Source organism: Penicillium longicatenatum, assembly GCF_028827895.1.
Source record: "Penicillium longicatenatum strain IBT 33135 chromosome Unknown contig_3_segment0_segment0, whole genome shotgun sequence".
NCBI classification, from domain to species: domain Eukaryota; kingdom Fungi; phylum Ascomycota; class Eurotiomycetes; order Eurotiales; family Aspergillaceae; genus Penicillium; species Penicillium longicatenatum.
The window spans coordinates 3,255,157-3,276,034 of NW_026643121.1; the positions used below are offsets into that span (position 1 = coordinate 3,255,157).

The following is a 20,878-nucleotide window of genomic DNA, read 5'->3' on the forward strand; positions in this document are numbered from 1 at the left end:
TGAGATATAGATATTGTATAACCAAAAATTGAGGGTTGGATATCTTCCGCAACTATGTAGAGACGGTATCGCGTCTGCGAGACTCAGCGAGTTGAATAGTGGCATAGCCGCAGAATAGTAAAACCAACAAATGTGGCCCCACTGTCATTTTACCTCCCAGCTAGAGGCGAAACAACCAGGATCGACCGCCAACTTGATGACGCCAGCCTTTCGTTAAGGGGACAACGGTCAAGACTTCTGGTGACCAACTGCATCTGGGTGGGCTAGCGTGGTGCAATTTATTGAGGTGAGCTGCTGACTTAGCTACTCCCGCGCTTTGCTCAGGTCGTGTGCTCAGGGGACGCTAAGTGAGCAAAAAGCGGCATGGGGTGAGCACTAAAACGGAAAGGGAAAGCCAAGAATTGTCAGACATTATCCTGTCTATATGCATCTGTCTGTCCATTCTTCTATCTCTGTGCACCCACTTTACACGTGCGCTTATTAATATCATGTGATCTAGCTAGCTTACATCATCTTAAAATGCTGACAAGAGTAGATTGTCACGTGCTTGGTGACAGCCTTTCACCTGGGCAAGTATTGCAATTAGCTGCTTTGAGCGTGATAACTAAACCTTAGTGTGTAAAAGCCCACCTAGGTATCACCGCGGACCCGAGGACATGCTTTTGAATCTGCTTTCGTCCCCCTACAGGTGACTTTGTGTTGCGATATATTTTGCTGTCTTCGCAAAAGCTACGTGATAGATAGTACTTGAAATCCCAAATACCATTCATTTCCAAATCTCTAGACATTTGAACAACTAGCGTGAAACCATAATATTGCAAGGTCTTCTTTCAAGAAGAACAAAAAACCATAACATGTATACTTCATGCTAAAGTGTTCCCGCATCTTCTACGGAGACGCTCATGTGACCGACCGATAAGGCCTGTTTTATCAAATGATACAATCTTATCGTCCACGCTTTTCTTTTCAACATTTACCAACTCAGACAAGATGACCAGTGACGATCAGTTCTTTTTCGACTACGTGAGCATTTTCCAACCCGCATTCACATAAACTCCACCAGTGCTAATAGCTAGCTTTGGCGCAGCTTGCCTCTATACCCCATGACGTAAGGCGGTACTCCGAGCAAGTCGCCGACTCGATCGACCGATCAGTCGACCATGCAGCGAACGCTATCCGAAATACTCTGTCTGAACAGACATGGTTACCGTCTTCTGTGCGGCCGCCGATGCGCGCCTCTCAGATGCGGTCATCGCCCCACGGCCTGACCGACCGAGTTCAGGACTGGATGATTCGAAATCGCGCCTGGACCGCGGCTGTCCTTGCGTTTCTTGGGACGGGCTGTGTTTTGCTATATGGAAACAGGAAACTGAATGCGAAACGGAGAAAGGCTAGAAAGGCCGGTAATGGGGCTCGGAAAGAGATTGTTGGTACGTTAGTAGACTCTTGATTACGATATGGACATGCGCTAAACTATCACAGTTGTTGCTGGATCACCTCATGAGCCCATGACGAGGGCGATCGCGACTGATCTAGAGCGCCGGGGATACATCGTCTATGTGACAGTGTCATCTGCGGATGAGGAGCACATCGTGCAATCCGAGAACCGGACCGATATCAAAGCGCTCTGGCTGGATCTGACCACCGTAAATATCGCCAGATTTCCAGAAATGAGCATAAGCTAACACGCTGGCTGCAGACACCCTCGAATCCTTCAGACCTCCACCCTTCCCTACACGAGCTGCGCACTTTGATCACCCAACCGCAATGCCCTTCCCCGGGAATGCCCTCGCATAATTGTCAACTAAGCGGTATCATCATCGTGCCATCGACAAACTACACCGCAGGCCCCGTCGCAACCATCCCACCTTCCTCATGGGCAGACACCGTCAACACCCGCCTCCTTTCTCCAATTCTCACTGCGCAGGCTTTCCTTCCCCTCTTGACCCTCCGTAACAACAGCAGCACCATCGTATTCGCTTACCCAGCCATCTCCTCATCCTTATCCGCCCCCTTTGCCGGCCCAGAGGTCACCGCCACCAGCGCCATCTCCGCCTTTGCAGCTTCCCTACGACAAGAGCTCCGGCTTCTCGAGCGTGGGAACGTCGATGTCGTTGAACTCCGCATGGGTAACATTGACCTGGGTCCTGCTTACCGTTCCCACCAGAGCCAAGTTGCTGGAACGGAGGTACTGGCCTGGAGCGTCCAGCAGCGCGCCCTTTACGCTCCCCAGTACATGTCGAGCATTGAGCAGCGACCTGTCGCATCTGCTGGCCCTGGTGCCATGCGGGGTTCTTCGGCACGGTACCTTCATCACGCTGTGATGGATGCGCTGGAGCCCACGACCGTGAATTTCCTCGGGCAAAAGAAGTCCAAGAAGGCAGTCATGTATGTGGGCCGGGGCGCCCGGTCCTATAGCGTGATTGGCGCTTGGTTTCCGAGTGGACTAGTTGCTTTGATGATGGGTTACCACACTGGCCACCCAGGCAATGTTAGCCCCAGCAGTGGCAGTGAAACCAGCTAAGGGCAATTTTAGCTCCGCTGAAACACGGATGGGGCGAACTTTGAAGAAGCAAAACGCCGTCTCCACTTTTCCTATATTGTAAAGCTTAATTTTTGGAACTACGTACTGTATATAGTTTCTTGACCCTCTTCGCTCTTAATAGTATCATGCATTGATCTTGATTAGCATTATCCGTCGACACATTAAGCGTTAACTTATGTCCAGTAGGTTACCTAGGTCTATGTCCCATATGTATACTCGTATATCCGCTACACCGCATCGCCCAATGAATCAAACGATAGGTTCCTTCATCTCACTTGACTGCGCCTGCATATCCATATTCTGAGCCGCAAACTCATGTCGCAAAGGATCTTGCGGAGATCTCTTCCTCTTATCCCCAGTGACCCGTCTCCGCACCCAGATCAAGCCCATGGAAAGGCAGAAGATGACCAGGATAGCGGCTAGGATCCCGAAACAGTAGCCCGCGACGATTCCACTCTTCTTGCCATGCTCAGTATTCAGGAAGCTATACGTCCACCATCCCTGATCGTAGTAGGTGATGTAGGCGACACAGAGATAGAACAACAAGACAAGAATCAGGACGGGAACACCAATCCACGGGTGCGGGGCCGTAGCCGGAAGGAAGATTTCCAGAAGGGCATAAAAGGAGTTGAGACCATGCTGAGAGATCTACACGTCCTCATTAGCATTGGTTATGTAAGCTATGTCTATCTCCGGAATGCAGGGATACGATGCGGGGGCGGAAGGATTCATAGAACGTGAGACATAGAGGGGTTGAAAGGAGAAACCTACATTCGCCCAGCCGGGAAAGGTCACCTTGTAAAATGGCGGCTTGAAAATGATTCCCCAGAAGACAATCGTGACGAGAAAGGGGTAGGTTGTGATGCTCGCATACAGGAGTCCATGGAGCACGCGACATGCGCGCGGCCAGCGATCGAAGAGCACGGAGCGGCCCGTCCGTGCGTAGAGGGCTGTATGGATGGTGGAGACTAGGAAGTAAAAACCCAGACCCCAGTACGTGAGCCAGGTGAAGTAGCTGAAGGTTTCGCCAATTGCGACACGGTCATCGTGCGTGCCGTACCAGATCCAAATGACGATGATGGTAGTGAAGATGTAGAGTGCGATGAGACCGCGCAGACATGCCAGCACGGTTGGTGATAGCAGCCATGAGGTTTCGAATCGGTGAAGCTGATCGTCTTTCGGATCGGCTCCAACGAGTGTCGCTCTTGACGGTCGGCGCATGGTGGATTCGGCAAATATTTTCACGTCTTGAGCTATATAGCTTGTAGCGATATCGCTCAGGTGAGTCCCCCTCGAATTCGAGAGTTGGTGGCCAATACAAGTGCGTCCACTGAGCTTGAAGTGAGATTCACAGTCGAATCTGACGAGTCTGTTTCTACGAATGATTTTTCCGGTAAAAAAGTCTACCATCTACTGGGTTCATCGTAGGCCTAGGGAACTATACCCACTTTGGCTTCTGGGCCTTGCGAGAGCAGGACCTTTGACCCAAAACGAACAGCATTCTGAATTGACCGAGCGAGCTTAACAGTAAGTAGCTTAAGGCGGATGAAGGATCTGGCACCGGATTGGTCTGTTGCCAGGGCACCAGTCTCGATGCGGGATACCTCCGAGGGTGTAACTGCGGGGCGGAGAAGAATCAAATTCCGTGGACATGCAGCTTGGGTACGGAGTACATATATGTCATCTGGTCGACAGTGTCTCGAGCGTTATTGGTCGGATAAAAAAAGCAACACTGGACTACACTGTGCACTGTGTTGACTCCCCCTGAAGGAAAAGTTTTAGGTGACATCTCCACCACGACACGTATAATTGGCAGACCAAACCCGAAGCAGCATAGGTAAACCTTGAAACAACCAAAATAGCCCGTGTGGGGAGAGCAGATGCGTGTTCTAGAAGATCGCCCAATATTCATAGCACTGGCGTCAATACTTGGCAACCCCTGAATAACTCCAATTGGGACGCGGAGTTGAGAATGATTGTGACTGGACTGTATTTCCCTTGACTTGCATCCCATTACTTCTGTCCCCCTGTCCGACCTAGGCAAGGTGGATCCCCCGTGCACGGGCGTCTGTTGTCATCGTGTTCATTGTGATCGTCAGGGCCTCGCCCGTTTTTCTCCTTTCTCGCAGACGCATCTCTTTGGGCTGTCACTCCTTTGGCCTCATCGCCTTTCCGCCCGCTTGAGAGCCAAGCTTCATGCGCCTCTCTTAGACCGTCTTGACCCTGAAACGGATCTTGGGGCCACGCCAGCCTGAAACTCTACCTCCCCTACAACCTCCAGTCGGACCACCCCCCGCCAAAACAAACTCGAATCGCTTTGAATGAGAATGATGAACCAGCGAGCGAAACTGAGCGAATGTCGCTCCAACTCTCACGACACCCTGCGCGGAGGCATGCCCTCCCCGCGCATCGCACATTTTGACGGCGAAGTCCCGCCGGCACTGTCGCCTCTCGATGCCTTTGCGGCTCAGGGTCGATTCCTGGCGCGACAGTTGGATGAATCCCGACTAGGCGAACGGCGAATGAGTCGTCTACCTCCTTCCAGCGTTGCTCGGTCGCTGTCCCGCCCCCGACCAGGCTACTTTCGCTCCGCGAATAGCGACTCCAATTCCGAGAACCTGACGCGCCGACCGACCCAGAAAGGCCTTCCAGAGGTGGAGGAGCCGAAGTATCGCCCAATATCGGAACATCCTCGATTCAGCTCGATCTCGCATGCCAGCAGTAATGCGGCGAGCTTTTACGAAGACGACGAGACCACTCCTAGGACAACATTGATCCAAGACGACCCCAGCGAGTGGGGAATACCTCGTTCGGAATCCCCCGACGAAGACCCAGTCCTCGCAGATGAAAGGGAAGGTGATTCAGTGGGAGTGGTTTTGGAAGATCCATCGCGTCAGTCGTCGATGGACTCCGTTACCAGCAGACTTCATATCCCTCGAACTCTGGCCCCACCAGTTTCGCCGCATTCACGACCTTCGAGCAGCGCCCGAGTGAATCAAGTGGAGAGCTCTGACGATGATTACAGTAGTTCCAATGCAGGTTCGACATTCTCCAAGCCACGGAAATTGTCATCCGGGAGTGCTGTATCGCTTCCATACTCACCTATGTCGACCTTTCCAGTTAGGCCACATCCTCGTTCGCCTTCAATCAGCTCGGAAACGTCGACGGGCACCGGCTACCTAGCGCGACCCTCCTTCAATTTCTCCCGGCCTCTCAGTCGGTCCAGCACCAGTCTCTCGGCACCAGGAGCCCCAGAGCCAACTACCGCTCCAGCCCCGACTCCCCAGCGGCATCAATCTAACCACATGCATCGTCCGAGCAAGCCTACCCCAATTCTGGTCCCCCTGGCCACTGACCAAGCTGCCACGCAACCAGTCGATGGCGAGCCATCCTCAGCGGTCTCGTCATTTGTGTACGCCAAGTATGCACTCCCGCGTGGACGTGAGCCTTCCAGAGATTCTGTGATCTTTGCAGGCCTACAAACTCCACACTTTGAGTGGAATGAGCCTCTTTTGAGAATTCTCCCCCGCGAGAGTCTGTTGAAGTACCTCGCCGAACCTGCACTCCACCACCGACCAAACACCATCCAATGGATCATTCACCCAAGCCACATTCGATGTACGAAGTTCCGACTCCTGCAACACCTGCTCCGCCCTCACCCAAGCCACCAGCTTCTTCGCCACGGCCATCAACTTCCTCTTCAAAGCCGCCGACCTCACCAATGCCCTCTGCACCGACACTGGCTACACCTGAGAAACCTAGACCTTCCACGGAATCTACCCGGTCTAATCACAAGACCAATGATAAGATCGAGACGGCCTCCTCGGCTGGTTCTGCGAGCACCCTACGTCCGCAGACTGCCGTGACTCAGGCATCATCGACTTCCATGTCTGCCGACGATCATGTCAGTAAGGGCATTGAGCTGCACGAAAGTGGGTCCTTGAACGAATCGACCTATCACCTGCGGATCGCTGCGAAGCAGAATCACCCCACTGGAATGTTGCTATATGCACTTGCCTGTCGTCACGGATGGGGTATGCGTTCAAATCAAAAAGAAGGTGTGCGATGGCTACGCAAGGCTGTGGATTCAGTAGGGTTGGAAATGCTGGAAAACCCTGATGCCCCTGGCGCTTCCAAGGCAAAGGAGTTGCAGAAGGCCTACCGTGCCCAATTCGCTCTCAGCATCTACGAGCTGGGTGTCAGTCACTTGAATGGCTGGGGTATTGAGCAAGATAGAGCCCTCGCTCTGCGTTGTTTCGAAATTGCTGGTCAGTGGGGTGATGTCGACGCCATGGCCGAAGCTGGTTTCTGCTACGCGGAAGGTGTTGGTTGTAAGAAGGATATGATGAAGGCTGCACGGTTCTACCGCCAGGCTGAGTCCAACGGCATGAGCATGGTCGGTAACAGCTGGTAAGTCTCAGGTCTTGAGTTGGCTAAGCTCCCACTAACAATTGAATAGGATCTATAAAGACAAATACATGGGCGACGAGGCCAAAGGATCTCGCTCGCGCGGGCGAACTGTCAGCAGTGATAAGAAGAACCCGCGCAGTAAATCCCGCACCCGCAGTATCTTCCAACGGAAGAAGTCTGTCCCTGAGCCATAGACTATGCATATACCACTTTCAGAAACCCCTTGGGTCAAAACCTTGCATACCAGCAAAGCGTTTTTGAAGCGTTCTGAGCCGACATTTGGTTTAACCATTCTCTCCGTTTCTTATTCCCTATTTCATTTCACCAGCATATCCAACCTTTTATCTAAGCCGCCTGGGCAGCTGTTTCCGAGCATCTGGAACTGGATCCACTGCCTCGCGGGCATAATACTTCAGTTCTTTGTGGATACCCTTTTTTTATCTGGACTCTCTTTTTCACTCGCTGTGGCTTTTCTATTTTCTTTATTCTTTTCTCAGCCATAGTCCCCCTCGGGGGCTGATTCCCCCATTCGCTTCTTTGAACATTTCTTCCATTCTCATATCTACTTTTCTTTATCGGCAGACGCTTGCAAGCGTATTGTGCATCGGTTCACGATGAATCATGACCGGATCGAGGCCGTTGGACATTTCTGGTTATCTCTTTGCATATCACTTATCTTTAGCACGGATTGATCTAATCGATATTGGAGCATTGACTCCCCGTCCATATATTACTACCTTTCCCGTTCAGTTGCAGGAGAGTCCCTCATACAATAACAGCAAATGGATTCGTGCCACCAAGAATGGTATCGACCACCACTTGCTCACAAGGTGTATCGATCTCCTTTGCAGGAACCATCGTAGACGCCTTACGAGTCTTCATCTCTGCCAAAATATTCACACCATCACCATTCGCAGAACTCTCCCACCCCAACGCTTCCACACCCTTAGCTCCATCCCTCGCAAAAGCCAACCAGAGATCCTGCATCGTATAACTAACCTCAGTTTCAAAAGCAGTCGGTGGCCCCCGGTAGTCCCCATACGTCCCAAACAACAAGGGCAATTCCGAGCCATGGAATGCCCCAAACCAGAAATACGGCGAGATATTGCTGAAATTTCCACGATACTGATATCGAAAGGTTGGCAAGCCCAGTTTCTCCCGGTAACCCGTCGTCAACATCGCGGGACACAAGAATGCATAATCAGTATACCCATCCGCCACAGTAGCATTAGCCGCCGTCGTCTCAGGATCATTCGGCCAAGGCGCAGCCTCATAACCCTCTCGGAGATTCGTCCCAAAGATAGCAGGCCGATCAGACAATGCACCCAACTCATACCGAAGCGTATAATTCCCAAATATAGAGATATCATCAACAAATGGCACAAACTTCAACGGATTGTTCCCCGCCTCTTCATAGTCCAGAATCACAGCCTCGATAGTCTCATAGTCCACACCCTGCATACACTCCAACTCAACCGTATAGTTCACAGTCGAACAGTTCACCTGTCCAGCCACATAACTGAAATTCGAGAACGTCGCATCGGATTTCTGGTTATTCAGGAATACAGAACCCGAATCCGAGATAAACCCATTAGCAATGGGATCATCCGGATACGCAAAATTCATCAAGTCAGAACTCCCAGCCCCAGAACTCTGTTCCCAAAGCACAATATGATCTGGATCTCCTCCAAAAGCAGCGATATTCTCTTGAGCCCATTCAAGCGCCATCCTCTGATCCAGTAGCCCTGGATTCTGGAACTCGAGTGCCCCAGACCCGGGATACCCGAATATATTTACCCGGGTGTTGATCGAGATAACGATATGGGCCTGTGTGCGCTGAACCCATTGCGCAGGAATCTGATACGCCACGTCGATTCCGCCGGTCGTGTAACCACCGCCAAAAAGGTAGATGAATACCGGGAGAAGAGCTTTCTTTGTGTTTCGTGTATGCAATGGGGCCCAGATGGCGACGTTGAGACAGTCTTCGGCTGTGGAGCCGTTGAAGTTCAGTTGTGTGACGACTTCGCTGTCGATTGAGGCGCTTGTGCCGGGGATCTGAGGACAGGCTGGGCCTAGGGTTGTGGAGATGATGGTCTTTTGGGGCTGGATTAGGGCTTTCGGGGGACGGAAGCGGAGGTCTAATAGGGGTGGTTGGGCGTATGGGATGTTGAGGAATTGGCGGACGTTGGGGGTTGTTCCGTTTATGAGGCCGATTACTGGACTTTCAATTAGATTAGCTTCTTGGATAAAAAAGGTTGTGATTCTTACTTTTCCCGCTGGAAGTTTGTATCTCCAGATCAATTGGTTGTGGGTTGCTTCTGGTATGTCTTGATGGCGCTGCTATGACTGTGCTGCAAGAAGCCACGACAAACGCGGCAATCGACGTGAAAACACGCATTGTGCTTTTGTTTTAAATACTCAGGAGGTATGTATACTGCAGGTAAAGATTGTCTTTCTTGAACGCCACTTTCGTTGGGGAAGATTAATCATTATACGCCCTCGGGATAGTTCTCAGATTATTATACAAACCGGATATATCCTCTCCCTGAAATCCCTAGATACTCCAGGGTAACCCCCACGACCCCGCAATCTGGACAGAGTGCAAGTCCCAAAAAAAGGTGGCACCATAACGTAGGTTCGGACTATAACTACGTCGGTCGAGTCGGGGTTTGCGTCAATCTTGGGACTAGCATATGTGGGGGACACGCTGATTTCTGATATGTACTCCGGACTTTAGAATGCGGGGTGCAGGATCTCGGGGAGATATTCGGAGTTGCCGAGCCAAAGCCAAGTGACCATACCTGAAGCCTAACTGGAACTACTTATCCGTGTCTCCATTGACAAACTCAGGCCCGTGAAGACTACGTGTGAAATGAATCAGTTAACTAAACCAGTTATTGAAGTACTCCCAAATTGCAATATTGAAACGAATCCATGAATATCCTCTCTTATAACTTATAGTAAGCCCGTGGAATATTATCATAGTATGGCACGACAACCGAATCTGGGCTATCAGTCAGCCCGACCATCATAGTCGTAATAGGATGGGTCGGTTTCCGATCCACAACAAGCTCAATGCAACTTGGACCCGTCCGTCCCTGGAGATTGACAACAGTGCTTGGAATTTCGGAAATCCGGGTCACTTTCGCGGCAGCGTTCTGCAAACCTTTTGCGACAACCTCGTACTTAGTTTCAGGATTCAGAGAGCTGATCGGACGTGCCGTGTTACTGTTTCCATATACCAAATCCTGTCCGTTGATACTCATACCCCAAGCAGAATTGTTAACCACAACAGTCATAACGCTCAAGTTGAACCGCTTGTATGTGTCAAGCTCCATCATGTGGAGCCCTGCAGACCCGTCACCCTGGATATTAACGACTTTGCGATCAGGTGCTGCAATAGCACTGCCGAGTGTATATCCAAAGCCGTTCCCGAGAAACCCAAGATAGCCTGTTGAGCTGATGACAGTACTAGGTTGGCAACGCGGTGCGAGGTCACCTGCCCAAGCTCCTGCTTCCCCACCGTCTAGCACAATGATACTTCCTGGCTCAATAGCGGAGAAGAGGGATTTCAGAGCATGGTAAGGATGAAGAAGGCTCGCTGTTTCCGTAGGATCTTTCTCAAAAGGTGATTCGGTAGAAGATAGGTTCAGAGCCGATTGAACCCATGCTTTATCGATAGAGCCTTGGTACGCAGTTCCGAGCTTGGCGTTCATCGCCATGGAAAACGCTTCGACATCTGAAACGATTCCCAGTGCGACGGGTAATGTGCGACCAATTTCGCCGCCATCACAGTCGACTTGAATGAGTGTGCAGTCTTTGGGGATTATTGCACCGCTTTTGCCACCGAGAAACATTCCTGTTCAGGCACCCAGAAGCAGTACTAGGTCTGGTCTGGCAAGCTGTACGAGGTCTAGCTTCGCTAGTGTCCCTGCTGTACCGGTTGAAAGCATGATATATTGTGGATGGAAAATAGCGTATTTTGAGCTGTTGAAGACTGGGATATTGCATGTTTCCGCTAGCTTGAAGAGACTCTCTCGTGCCTGATCTGATTAGCTGTGTTTATAGCCCGCGGAAAGTGTATTACTGGAAGGTTGATGGCGCCTGTTCCTGTGATGATCACAGGACGCTTTGCGGCGCGGATTAGTCGAGCCGCTTCATCGATGGCAGCAGGATATGGACCTGGTGGATATGTCGGGGGAGATGCAATAGATCCCCAAGAGATGAGTTTGGGATGGATTGGAGAGAATAGTACATCGATAGGAAAATCGAGAAGAACAGGACCTGGTTCGTTTAAGAGAGTACCGGGACTCTTAATATTCCGGTGTCTTCCGTATATGTATTATCTTTCCATAAAAACATATATTCAGGCTTCGGTTATATCAATTATTTCACCGTGGCCTATTCTACGGTATCTTACCCTGTGATTCTATGATCCCTGTTGAAGTCATACAGAAAATTTATTGAAAAGATGTAAGTGTTATTTTGAATCCCGTTATGGGGCATGACATTGTGTCAACCCTGTTATTTAAAGCGTGGAGCGAATTTCTCCATAGCCCTCCGTACCTTGCTAGCATTAAGATGTGCGACCGTCTGACTGTTCGACGGCGCGGCTTGGTACATCGCCTCTGCCTCTTTCAGCTTCTTTTGATCAGAGTACAGAAGGCCAAGGTTGTTGACTATATCGAGAGTGGATGTATGATCTGGACCGAGGGCCTTCTCATAGCCTGCTAGTGCTCGCTGGTACATCACCTCTGCCTCTTTCAGCTTCCCTTGATCAGAGTAGAGAATGCCAAGGCAGTGGACTGAATTAAGAGTGGATGTATGATCTAGACCGAGGGCCTTCTCAAAGCCTGCTAGTGCTCGCTGATACATCACCCCTGCCTCTTTCAGCTTCCCTTGATCTCTGCAGAGATTGCCAAGGTTATTGACTGAATTGAGAGTGGATGTATGATCTAGACCGAGGGCCTTCTCAAAGCCTGCTAGTGCTCGCTGGTACATCGCCTCTGCCTCTTTCAGCTTCCCTTGATCAGAGTAGAGAATGCCAAGGCAGTGGACTGAATTAAGAGTGGATGTATGATCTAGACCGAGGGCCTTCTCATAGCCTGCTAGTGCTCGCTGGTACATCACCCCTGCCTCTTTCAGCTTCCCTTGATCTCTGCAGAGATTGCCAAGGTTATTGACTGAATTGAGAGTGGATGTATGATCTGGACCAAGGGCCTTCTCATAGCCTGCTAGTGCTCGCTGGTACATCACCTCTGCCTCTTTCAGCTTCCCTTGATTAGAGTAGAGAATGCCAAGGCCGTGGACTGAATTGAGAGTGGATGTATGATCTAGACCGAGGGCCTTCTCATAGCCTGCTAGAGCTCGCTGGTACATCACTTCTGCCTCTTTCAGCCTCCCTTGATTAGAGTAGAGATTGCTAAGGTTGTTAACTATATCGAGAGTGGATGTATGATCTGGACCGAGGGCCTTCTCATAGCCTGCTAGCGCTCGCTGGTACATCGCCTCTGCCTCTTTCAGCTTCCCTTGATCTCTGTAGAGATTGCCAAGGCTGTTGACTGAACTGAGAGTGGATTATGATCTAGACCGAGGGCCTTCTCATAGCCTGCTAGTGCTCGCTGGTACATCGCCTCTGCCTCTTTTAGCTTCACTTGTTTTCTGTAGAGATTGCCAAGTCCATGAAATCCTCCCCAGAAAGCAATATTGTCGGAAGATAATTGCTTATTCTGCAAAGCAGCTGCATGTGGAAGAAGTCGTCGCTCAAGCTCTGCATAGTTGTGATCAATCATACTCGGAACTGAGTATCCAATACATATTAATGCTAGCTCGGACAGCTGGATGGGATTCACATTGGTGTCTATAGCGGTCATGTGGTAGCACCAGTCCTGTACCACAGGATGCATCGTATAGCTTCCGTCTTGTTGGTTGCTCTCAAGAAGAGAAAATTCTAAAATGGGCCTTATACCAAGTTTGAACGCGAGTTCATCTGATATGGCACTTTTGAGCCAGTCTGGTACATCGGAGCTATTAGAAGCAGACTGAACCAAGTCATACCAAATATCTCGATTATCAAAATGCGCAAGTAGGAGTAGCAGCTTTGCTGCGTTTGGGGCTCGATTCCGAATCTCATTATACGAGATCTCCCATGTTTGTAATATGTTGCCTTGCTGATACTGACGTTCAGGACTTGATTGTAACTGTAGATTAGACCATGATTGTTGGTAATAGGTCAAGTACTGAGCGATACTAGTACCAGTCTGACGCATAAATGCCGCAGCGATGACAATTGCTAATGGCAGCCCATCGAGACGCCGAGTAAGGGCAAGGGTATCTTGATATATCAACATGATTATTGAAGTCTATCTATTTGGTATTAACGTACCTGGACTGCTCTTAAACTGCCTAATGGTGTTCTTCTCCGACAAGCCGCTCTTCTCTAAAAGAAGTTGAGTAGCTTCCGCAGAGCTAAGTTTCTGTACTGGAACGGACTTTCCTAGTTCAGTGAGACCGGGGAGTCGAGAAGTGATGAGAATAGAGCCTTGATCTGCTGCGGGAAAGAACTTTCCAATGTCGTATGCATTCCCGACGCCGCTATCGGTTGGAGAATACTGATCAATGTTGTCGAAAATTATTAGCCAGCGATTATTACCATCCTTTGCGAGCCACTGCAACACTTCTCTAGCTCGTTTTTCTAGCTCCTCATTATTGACTGCCCCGTTCGTCAGGGGTCTCCCCGGTATCCGAGGTAAGACAGAGCTCAACGATTGTAAGAGCGTGACTCGGTCTTTGCCACTTAGCCAAAAGACAGCAGTGAAATCGTGTTGGTGTTTTCGCGCGAGACGGACTGCTAACTGTGTTTTCCCCATGCCACCAAGTCCATGAAGAATCGCGACTTTTCGTGATGGAGAATGTGTTGGTTGTAGATACTGCCATAGGTGGTCTAGCTCGGCTTGCCGCCCCACAAAGTTTTCTATCACAGGTATTGTAGTAAGGTCCAATGGGATATTATAGCAATTGACTGAGTATATAAAGTTTGTTTAGTAATGATTCTAATAGGAAGATATGAATAAGAGATTTAAAGCCTCTCACCAGAGTTTGCGAGAGTGTCTTGTGCTGTGGGTGTATCATTGACCTGATTGATTGGAACCACTAGAAGCAGCTCTTTAGCATAGGCTGCCGCGACTGCTGCTGCAAATCCTTGCCATTCCTTATTCTTGTGTGAGTCAGTATAGTCACAAATGCCTCGAATGACCACGCATGGAAAGTCATTCATCAGCCCCGCCGCTTCCATCTCCACACAGTATACCCCCAAGTCCTGTGCCAGTTGGTCTCGCCGTCTGCCATCTTTTACCACCTGGTTTGCGGATGCGATTAGTCCATAGTGAATCAGTGGTTCGTGATGGTCTCGTAAAGGTCGGTGAGTCAGTTTCGATCGGTCACAATCCGCACATGTATCAGCTGCACTATGATCATATTCTGCTTGGTATAGGCAGTCCTCTTGGGTGGGACGAGTGAAGTTGGCAGCTTTACGAGATGTTGTTTTGGTATGGATGTTGGATATGAACTCGTTGACTTGACTATCTTCTGTAAGGTGATGGGCTTGCAGTGTAGCGAGAGCGGTTAGCAGAACCTTCGGGGGCCGGTTTAACATCCCAGTCCGCTGGAATCGACCGTCGTGTAACACTTTTCCAAGATCGTATTGGATCACGCCTCCATATGTATCCCTTGGCTGGCTCACCACGATATCGCCTAGTCGAATATCTGCGTTGCTGCTTGGTACACCGCCACCAATACCGACCATCAGACCGAAGCGGATAGAGTGGAAGCTCGATAGTAAATGCATCGCCACCGTTGCAGCTGATACTATGCCATATGCGCCGCCTGGTAAACAGGCAATGACAATGTTATGCTCTCCGATGTTTCCAACGATATAGGTGTTATGATCGGTTGATGGACTCGGCAGGCTTGGATGGATTGTGTCCAACATCAGCTTTGCAGCCGCCATCTCTATTGGCAGGGCGCATATCCATCCGACCGTGTAGTCGCCATGAGATAGGGCGGTCCTAGTAGCCATATTGTATTATATAGGATAGGTCACGTGAGACTGAAAGACTGGTTTCTCATATGAGGGTTATCAATGTCTATAATCGCGACACCGCGGAAATGCAGTCTTGGAATGAATGCCAAAGTGTGGGAGTAGCGGGGTTGGAAAGTGAGGCTAAGGCATTATGATCTCACAGCCAATCATTTCTCGTATAGTGGAGATGGGTGTGATCAACACGTTACCTGATCAAGGATCATCATGTTTGCTCATTTTGCATCGAAGCTTCCGAAGTTCCAGCCTGGAATGTCAGTAATAAATAACTGTATATTTCATATTTGTATTTTAAGCCCATGGTAAATATTACCTGGTCAGCTACAAAACGCATGAGACTCATTACTCAGGAGTCCTACCTGGGGGACTAGATTGAGCGACTCGCATAGCATGTGCTACAATCCTTGGACATTCTTCCGGTGCCACAACTCGATGAACGAACTTGGTCAACGACGTGCAGCAATGACTTGATCAACTGATCCTTGAAGGGAGTTGTTTTCTGTATCTCGTATCGGAGAAGATGTTATACACAAGATGGGGCTTCGATCGGCAAACGCCGTGGCGAGACCGGCAAGCCCATTTGAAAAGCTACATTCTAATTTAGACGCGAGCTATGAGAAAGCAAATTAGAATTTGGACTCACCCACTGTTGGCAGTGACAAAGCAGACGCCAGGCTTTGTACTGATCCGACAATACCCCTCTGCAGCTTGGACAGCCACCGTCTCGTGTCGAGTATCGACAAGGCGAATTCCGATGCTCTCGCATCCCATTAAAAAAGCATCTAGATGGCCGCCATGGAGTCCAAATGCAACTTCCACGCCAAGCTGCTTCAGGGATTGGGCTAGTAGGTCTCCACCCGTCAACTCGCGGCCTTTTGGGTACTGAAGTGGAAAGCCGGACATGTTGACTTGAACGGTTGTTTCTTTTCTTTCGTCCACGGGAATCATACACAGGCGATTGCACTATTCAAAAATGGAATAGTCAGATACTTCCACGAGGAATCGTCGATGCCTCGGTATCTATATGTTGACGTTGCGGGGTCGGCTAAGCTGAGGCACCCAGAATGTGGAGAAGAAGGGGAAGATCCATGCATACTGACTTCATTTTGAACTTGGCCCGTATGGATGGACCTTGGCGTTAAGAGACACAAGCAAGTTGCTTCTATTTCTGAGTACATAGTGAAATGGAAGCAGACGAAAGGGCACATATGTGCACGGAGTCAAATGTATACGTTCAAAATACATGAACTGGGATAGATCAAACCGATGAAGCCTTCGAAAAAGCAGCCCGAACCTTGAGAACCGCACTCTGCTCACTGGCCGTATTATCAAGCAATTGACCGGCACTCTCCAAAAGTCCACCCTCCGAGTTATTAATCTCCCGGTAGTTGCCATCCCAACTGTAAAGAACATCCCCGTGTCTCTTCTCATCCGCAAAGAGCAAGACCACACTCCTGGCAACCACTTCCGGAGTCTGAGTGCCCACATTGATCTTCTGGAGCAGAGCAGCCGGCATAATACCAGTATCCGTCCATGAAGGCGCGATCGCATTAATCCGTACTTTTCCTTCCAAAGGCTCAACGAAAGCCCGGAGCATACCCAGAACGCCGTGCTTGGCAATGGTGTAGTCGCCAGTACTGAAGGTCTGGAATGAAGAAGCAGATGCCGCGAGCACAATACTACCAACTCCAGCGTTCTCGGGAGCAAGTTTCGTCATGTATGCATGTGCAAGGTGAATAGTATTGATGACCGCGAGGAAGTTCACATTGATGACTCGGAGATTCGGGGGTTCAACTTGGCCATCTTCATCGAATTTCACTTCTAGGAAGCTGGGCGTTGGGGCGATTCCTGCATTGGCGAAGACGTGGTCGATGCGGCCGAACCATTCCATTGCTTGGGTGAACATGTTGCGTAGACTTTCCCATTCTGTCACGTTGACGTTGAGGAACTTCAGGTTCTCGTTGCTTGCGAATTCGGGCTTAGGTGGATTCACGTCTCCAACTACTACTTTTGCGCCTAGGTCTAGACATAGTTGGGCGGTTGCTCTGCCGATTCCGGAGCATCCACCTATACTTGTTAGATGCAATGGTGTTGAGGGGATGGGGTGGTTACCTGTGATCAGAATGACTTTATCTTTGATGCCTTTTAGGTCATCTTCGGTGATATAAACTCTCGTCATGATTGAAAATGTAAATAGTATGAAGAACATGTATTTCGTGGTGAAGTTTCTCTTTATAAGTTTCTGCGGGGCTGTATCCTAAGGTTTGGTTCCTTCTTTGCCGATTGGACGTGCCTAGGCTTGAAGCAGTGAGGCTGAAGGGTCTCCATAATTCAAATGGCCTCAGCTTATATAGGTACCTAGGTCTAGTCGTGTGAGAGACGACGATGTTAGCCACTACACCATATCGGATTCAATGTATGAAAACCGCGAAGTACAGGATGGAGTAGCAGCGGCTAACCGGCCGGGGAAATGGTCATGTATCCAGGGATGGCGTGTTGTGAGGTGGAAGTAAGGCGAAAGTGAGGGCAAAGTGAGGTGGAAGTGAGGAAGAATCGATAGACTGCACTTAGCCTTAGAAGTGTATAATAATCGATAGTATACGGGAAATGCTGGGTTGTGTAAATGAAGACCATTGGATTTAGAAGTAAAGTAAGCTAATTAATAGAACACGATCCGATTCGTCTAGACATGAATAGGTAAAATAAGGTAAAAGTGCTAACAAGACAGGCAAGGTGAGGTAAACAAACAGAAAAAGATGAAGCTAAAAAGAAAAGCGCCGGGAACGGAAGCTGGGTCTTGTGGAAATCGAACTAACAAGGTCACTGCTTGTAAATGCGGTGGCCGTGACCAAGTCCATTCTTGATACTATCCCGCTCCCTCTTAACACAGCCATCCAGGAATTTCAAAGGAAGAATTGCGAGTCTCGGGTCCTTTCCATTCAATACCTTGGTTGCCATCCGGAGATATTGGGCGGTAAACACTTCCCAAAGTTCTTGGTCTAAGTCACTTTCCATCAAAGGAAGTGGAAAGTAAGGATCGTTTTCGAAAAACGACATCACTAGATGCGATACTAGTACCTCAGGGGCCGATAGGGCAACCCAACAACCAACTTTTGGGAAGGCATGTACCACACAGTATTGAGAGGGCTCGCTTCAAAGGATTTTACTTTAATCCGTGACTATAGAGAAGTATTTTGAGAAAATAATGTAAAGATCCATATAGCCTTTTAGTGACAATAGAGCGGTTGGAAAGTTTATGTATAAATATGGATGACCCGCCGAGGCATTCACTGACCCCTTTCAACATTATTTACACGTTATTAAAACAACGACTTTTTAGGTTGTATCTAAAGCTTATTTAAAGAGGAATATATAATCGTATTTAATAGTACCTTCAGGGGTATGTAGCAGAATTATGGTGAGTAATACTTTACGTGAAAATCAATGTGTTAGTATAAAGGGTGACGAGACAATTACTTGTGATTAAAAATCTTAGGGTAGATTTTCAAAATATTAAGAGACAATTTTGTGTGTCAGATGGGTATTAATTACTAGGAGTGATTATATAGAATTCCCGTGAGAAATGGTGGTGTGGTGAACTGTTTAGTGAATATGTGTAATTGATGAGGTAGGCCCGAAAACTGATCTGGGGAAATACTTTTGACTAGATAGTGTATAAGCACGAAGAACCGTGCCCTTTCCTTTGAGACCTCGACTTATACCATATCGGAGTTGATGTCAGAAAATCGCAAACTGGGACTTAAGAGTTCACATAATGCACTCAGCCTTCTTTATACATGGCCCTAATAGCTCTCTACGTATTCCGTACTCTACCCGCTCTTGCCGTGTCTATGACCATGTAGTATAGTTGAATAAAATATCTGAACGCGGTTACGCTTATCATTATGGGCTGAGGCTGCAACCGAAGTCGGCAACATCTACTCAGTTTAACTCGATTTATTAATGGCTTAAACCGCCTAGGAGATCTTGCGAGGCTAATTTACTCTTTACGTGGCTACTACTACGCAGTGAGCAAAAGCGGCGAGAGGTATGAGCACTAATATGAAAAGGGAAAGCAAAACCCATCAGCAGAAATCTTATACCTAGGTAGCAGAAGGCAATATATGCCGATCTGCACATATTTATGGAAATACAAACACGGAGACACCAAAATAATGGGAAAAGACGATCGTATTCGAAAAATACTACAAATAACTAGCCATTTTCTCCCGAGCTTGCTCCACTTGATCTTGTACATCTAAATCCCATAGCCACCTCATCCGTTCCTGGAATGTATTTCTCAACTTCTCTGCGTCATCCCCCACCCCATCCAAACATAAACAAAGAAGATAAGCATTCTCTTTACTGCTTGTGACAACTCGTTGGCTACGAGGTCGTCGAATCTCATCGTAAGCCCGAAAGGCGGCCACAACATCTTCCACTGATTTAACCCGTGCATCACCAAGCAATTCCGCCAGAACATGTGCATCCTCAATGGCCTGCCCAGCTCCGGCCCCTTGATGCGGCGTCGAAGCATGGGCCGCATCACCCAGAATGGCAACACGCGACTGGCAAAATGACTCAAGGGTAGGATGTTCGAAAATGGCCCATTGAGATGGATCGGGCATATGCTCCAAGAAGTTAGAATAATACGGACCAGAAATATAAGATTCAGACCAGATAACATACCTCAACGAGTTCCTTCCAGTACCTCCCCATCCCCTTCGCATCCCGACGCATATCCTCTCTCTCCGCATTGCGCACCCAAGTCTCACAATCCCACTTCTCACTTAGAATATAGAGTCCCACATTCACCTTCTTCGCCCGCATAATCGGGTATGAAATCCCATATACCCCCTCCCCAAGGTAAAGAGTCGATACCCTTGCCCGCTGATCCCCAACCGCACGAACCATATCGTCCATATCAAGCACAGCACGATACCCATACATCCCACTATACCGAGGCTGTCCCGCATTCGGGAAAACAGATTCCTTAACTTTAGATTTAATCCCATCACAACCAATTACCACATCAGCGTGGACTTGACTGCCATCTTCGAAGTTCAAATGTACTCCGCCCCCATCTTGAACGAGACTCTCAAGCCGCTTTCCAAAATGCACAATCTCGCGCGGGATAAGGGTCACGAGTGCATCTAGGAAATCAGATCTGCGTACTGTCGTTTGTCCGGATGGATTGGCTTTGAGATCCATTAATAGGTCCCCTTCGTGGATCCCGCAGGCCCATAGTATCTCGAACCATGTTTCTCGGTATGATTCGTAGCCTGGACTGTCTGCGTGCGTGGTGACGAGTGAGTCGTATATGTTGCGGATAGATGGGTCTAAGAGGGGGGAGGGCGCGGTGTGCGGCTGGTCCTATTGAGAGGCCGAGGCCGATTTCTTGGAAGCAGGATGCTGCTTCGTAGATTTGGACTGGGATGTGGCGGCGGAGGAGGGCTGCTGCTAGGGTAAGGCCGCCGATTCCGCCGCCTACTATTGTGATTGTGAAATTTTTGGGTACATCCATTGTTGTGTTGAGAGATTGTTTGAGGGGTGTACAAGGGTTGGGTTTGTTTAATGCGGGGTTTGGCTTATCCGTCAAACCAGGGGCCCGGGATTCATGAGCCGTGGATGGTTGGCGGGAAGAGCCGCTGATGATTTGGAGGTATAAAGATGTATCTGAGTGGAGATTTAATTGGGTATTTTTATGGTATTCGACTATCAACGCGATCCTGTCGCGGGCGAAAGGTTACTCTGACATCAGAAGAAAAGGAGCCTCTATAAGCTCGACAAGGGAGACTAGGCCCTGGAAGGAGTAGATTTTACAT

At 49.1% G+C, this 20,878-nt stretch overlaps 7 protein-coding genes across 7 annotated transcripts; 2 read left to right on the forward strand and 5 right to left on the reverse strand.

Annotated features, from left to right (window-relative positions):
• Positions 1–52: 52 nt before the first annotated feature.
• Positions 53–254, reverse strand: N7484_006566 (uncharacterized protein; the record flags this gene model as incomplete). Its single annotated transcript, XM_057116984.1, is given in 2 exon segments — positions 53–160; positions 177–254. The coding sequence occupies 2 exon segments, from the start codon at positions 252–254 to the stop codon at positions 53–55; spliced, it is 186 nt and encodes a 61-aa protein (XP_056972867.1).
• Positions 255–990: 736 nt separating this feature from the next.
• Positions 991–2,524, forward strand: N7484_006567 (DUF1776 domain-containing protein; the record flags this gene model as incomplete). Its single annotated transcript, XM_057116985.1, has 4 exons — positions 991–1,023; positions 1,088–1,430; positions 1,483–1,646; positions 1,700–2,524. The coding sequence occupies 4 exons, from the start codon at positions 991–993 to the stop codon at positions 2,522–2,524; spliced, it is 1,365 nt and encodes a 454-aa protein (XP_056972868.1).
• Positions 2,525–2,794: 270 nt separating this feature from the next.
• Positions 2,795–3,766, reverse strand: N7484_006568 (uncharacterized protein; the record flags this gene model as incomplete). The annotated part of the gene is made up of 2 exons (XM_057116986.1): positions 2,795–3,193; positions 3,317–3,766. 2 exons carry the CDS (start codon positions 3,764–3,766, stop codon positions 2,795–2,797), a joined length of 849 nt encoding a protein of 282 aa, XP_056972869.1.
• Positions 3,767–4,866: 1,100 nt separating this feature from the next.
• Positions 4,867–7,149, forward strand: N7484_006569 (tetratricopeptide repeat protein; the record flags this gene model as incomplete). Its single annotated transcript, XM_057116987.1, has 3 exons — positions 4,867–6,163; positions 6,217–6,955; positions 7,005–7,149. The coding sequence occupies 3 exons, from the start codon at positions 4,867–4,869 to the stop codon at positions 7,147–7,149; spliced, it is 2,181 nt and encodes a 726-aa protein (XP_056972870.1).
• A 571-nt stretch (positions 7,150–7,720) lies between these two features.
• On the reverse strand, positions 7,721–9,353 carry N7484_006570 (uncharacterized protein; the record flags this gene model as incomplete). The annotated part of the gene is made up of 2 exons (XM_057116988.1): positions 7,721–9,171; positions 9,224–9,353. The coding sequence occupies 2 exons, from the start codon at positions 9,351–9,353 to the stop codon at positions 7,721–7,723; spliced, it is 1,581 nt and encodes a 526-aa protein (XP_056972871.1).
• A 550-nt stretch (positions 9,354–9,903) lies between these two features.
• Positions 9,904–17,232, reverse strand: N7484_006571 (uncharacterized protein; the record flags this gene model as incomplete). The annotated part of the gene is made up of 9 exons (XM_057116989.1): positions 9,904–10,814; positions 10,896–10,998; positions 11,043–11,239; positions 11,554–12,483; positions 12,546–13,289; positions 13,341–13,928; positions 14,048–15,021; positions 15,697–16,016; positions 16,318–17,232. 9 exons carry the CDS (start codon positions 17,230–17,232, stop codon positions 9,904–9,906), a joined length of 5,682 nt encoding a protein of 1,893 aa, XP_056972872.1.
• A 2,026-nt stretch (positions 17,233–19,258) lies between these two features.
• N7484_006572 (uncharacterized protein) lies at positions 19,259–20,577 on the reverse strand (the record flags this gene model as incomplete). Its single annotated transcript, XM_057116990.1, has 3 exons — positions 19,259–19,684; positions 19,743–20,426; positions 20,485–20,577. The coding sequence occupies 3 exons, from the start codon at positions 20,575–20,577 to the stop codon at positions 19,259–19,261; spliced, it is 1,203 nt and encodes a 400-aa protein (XP_056972873.1).
• Between the last annotated feature and the right edge of the window lie 301 nt (positions 20,578–20,878).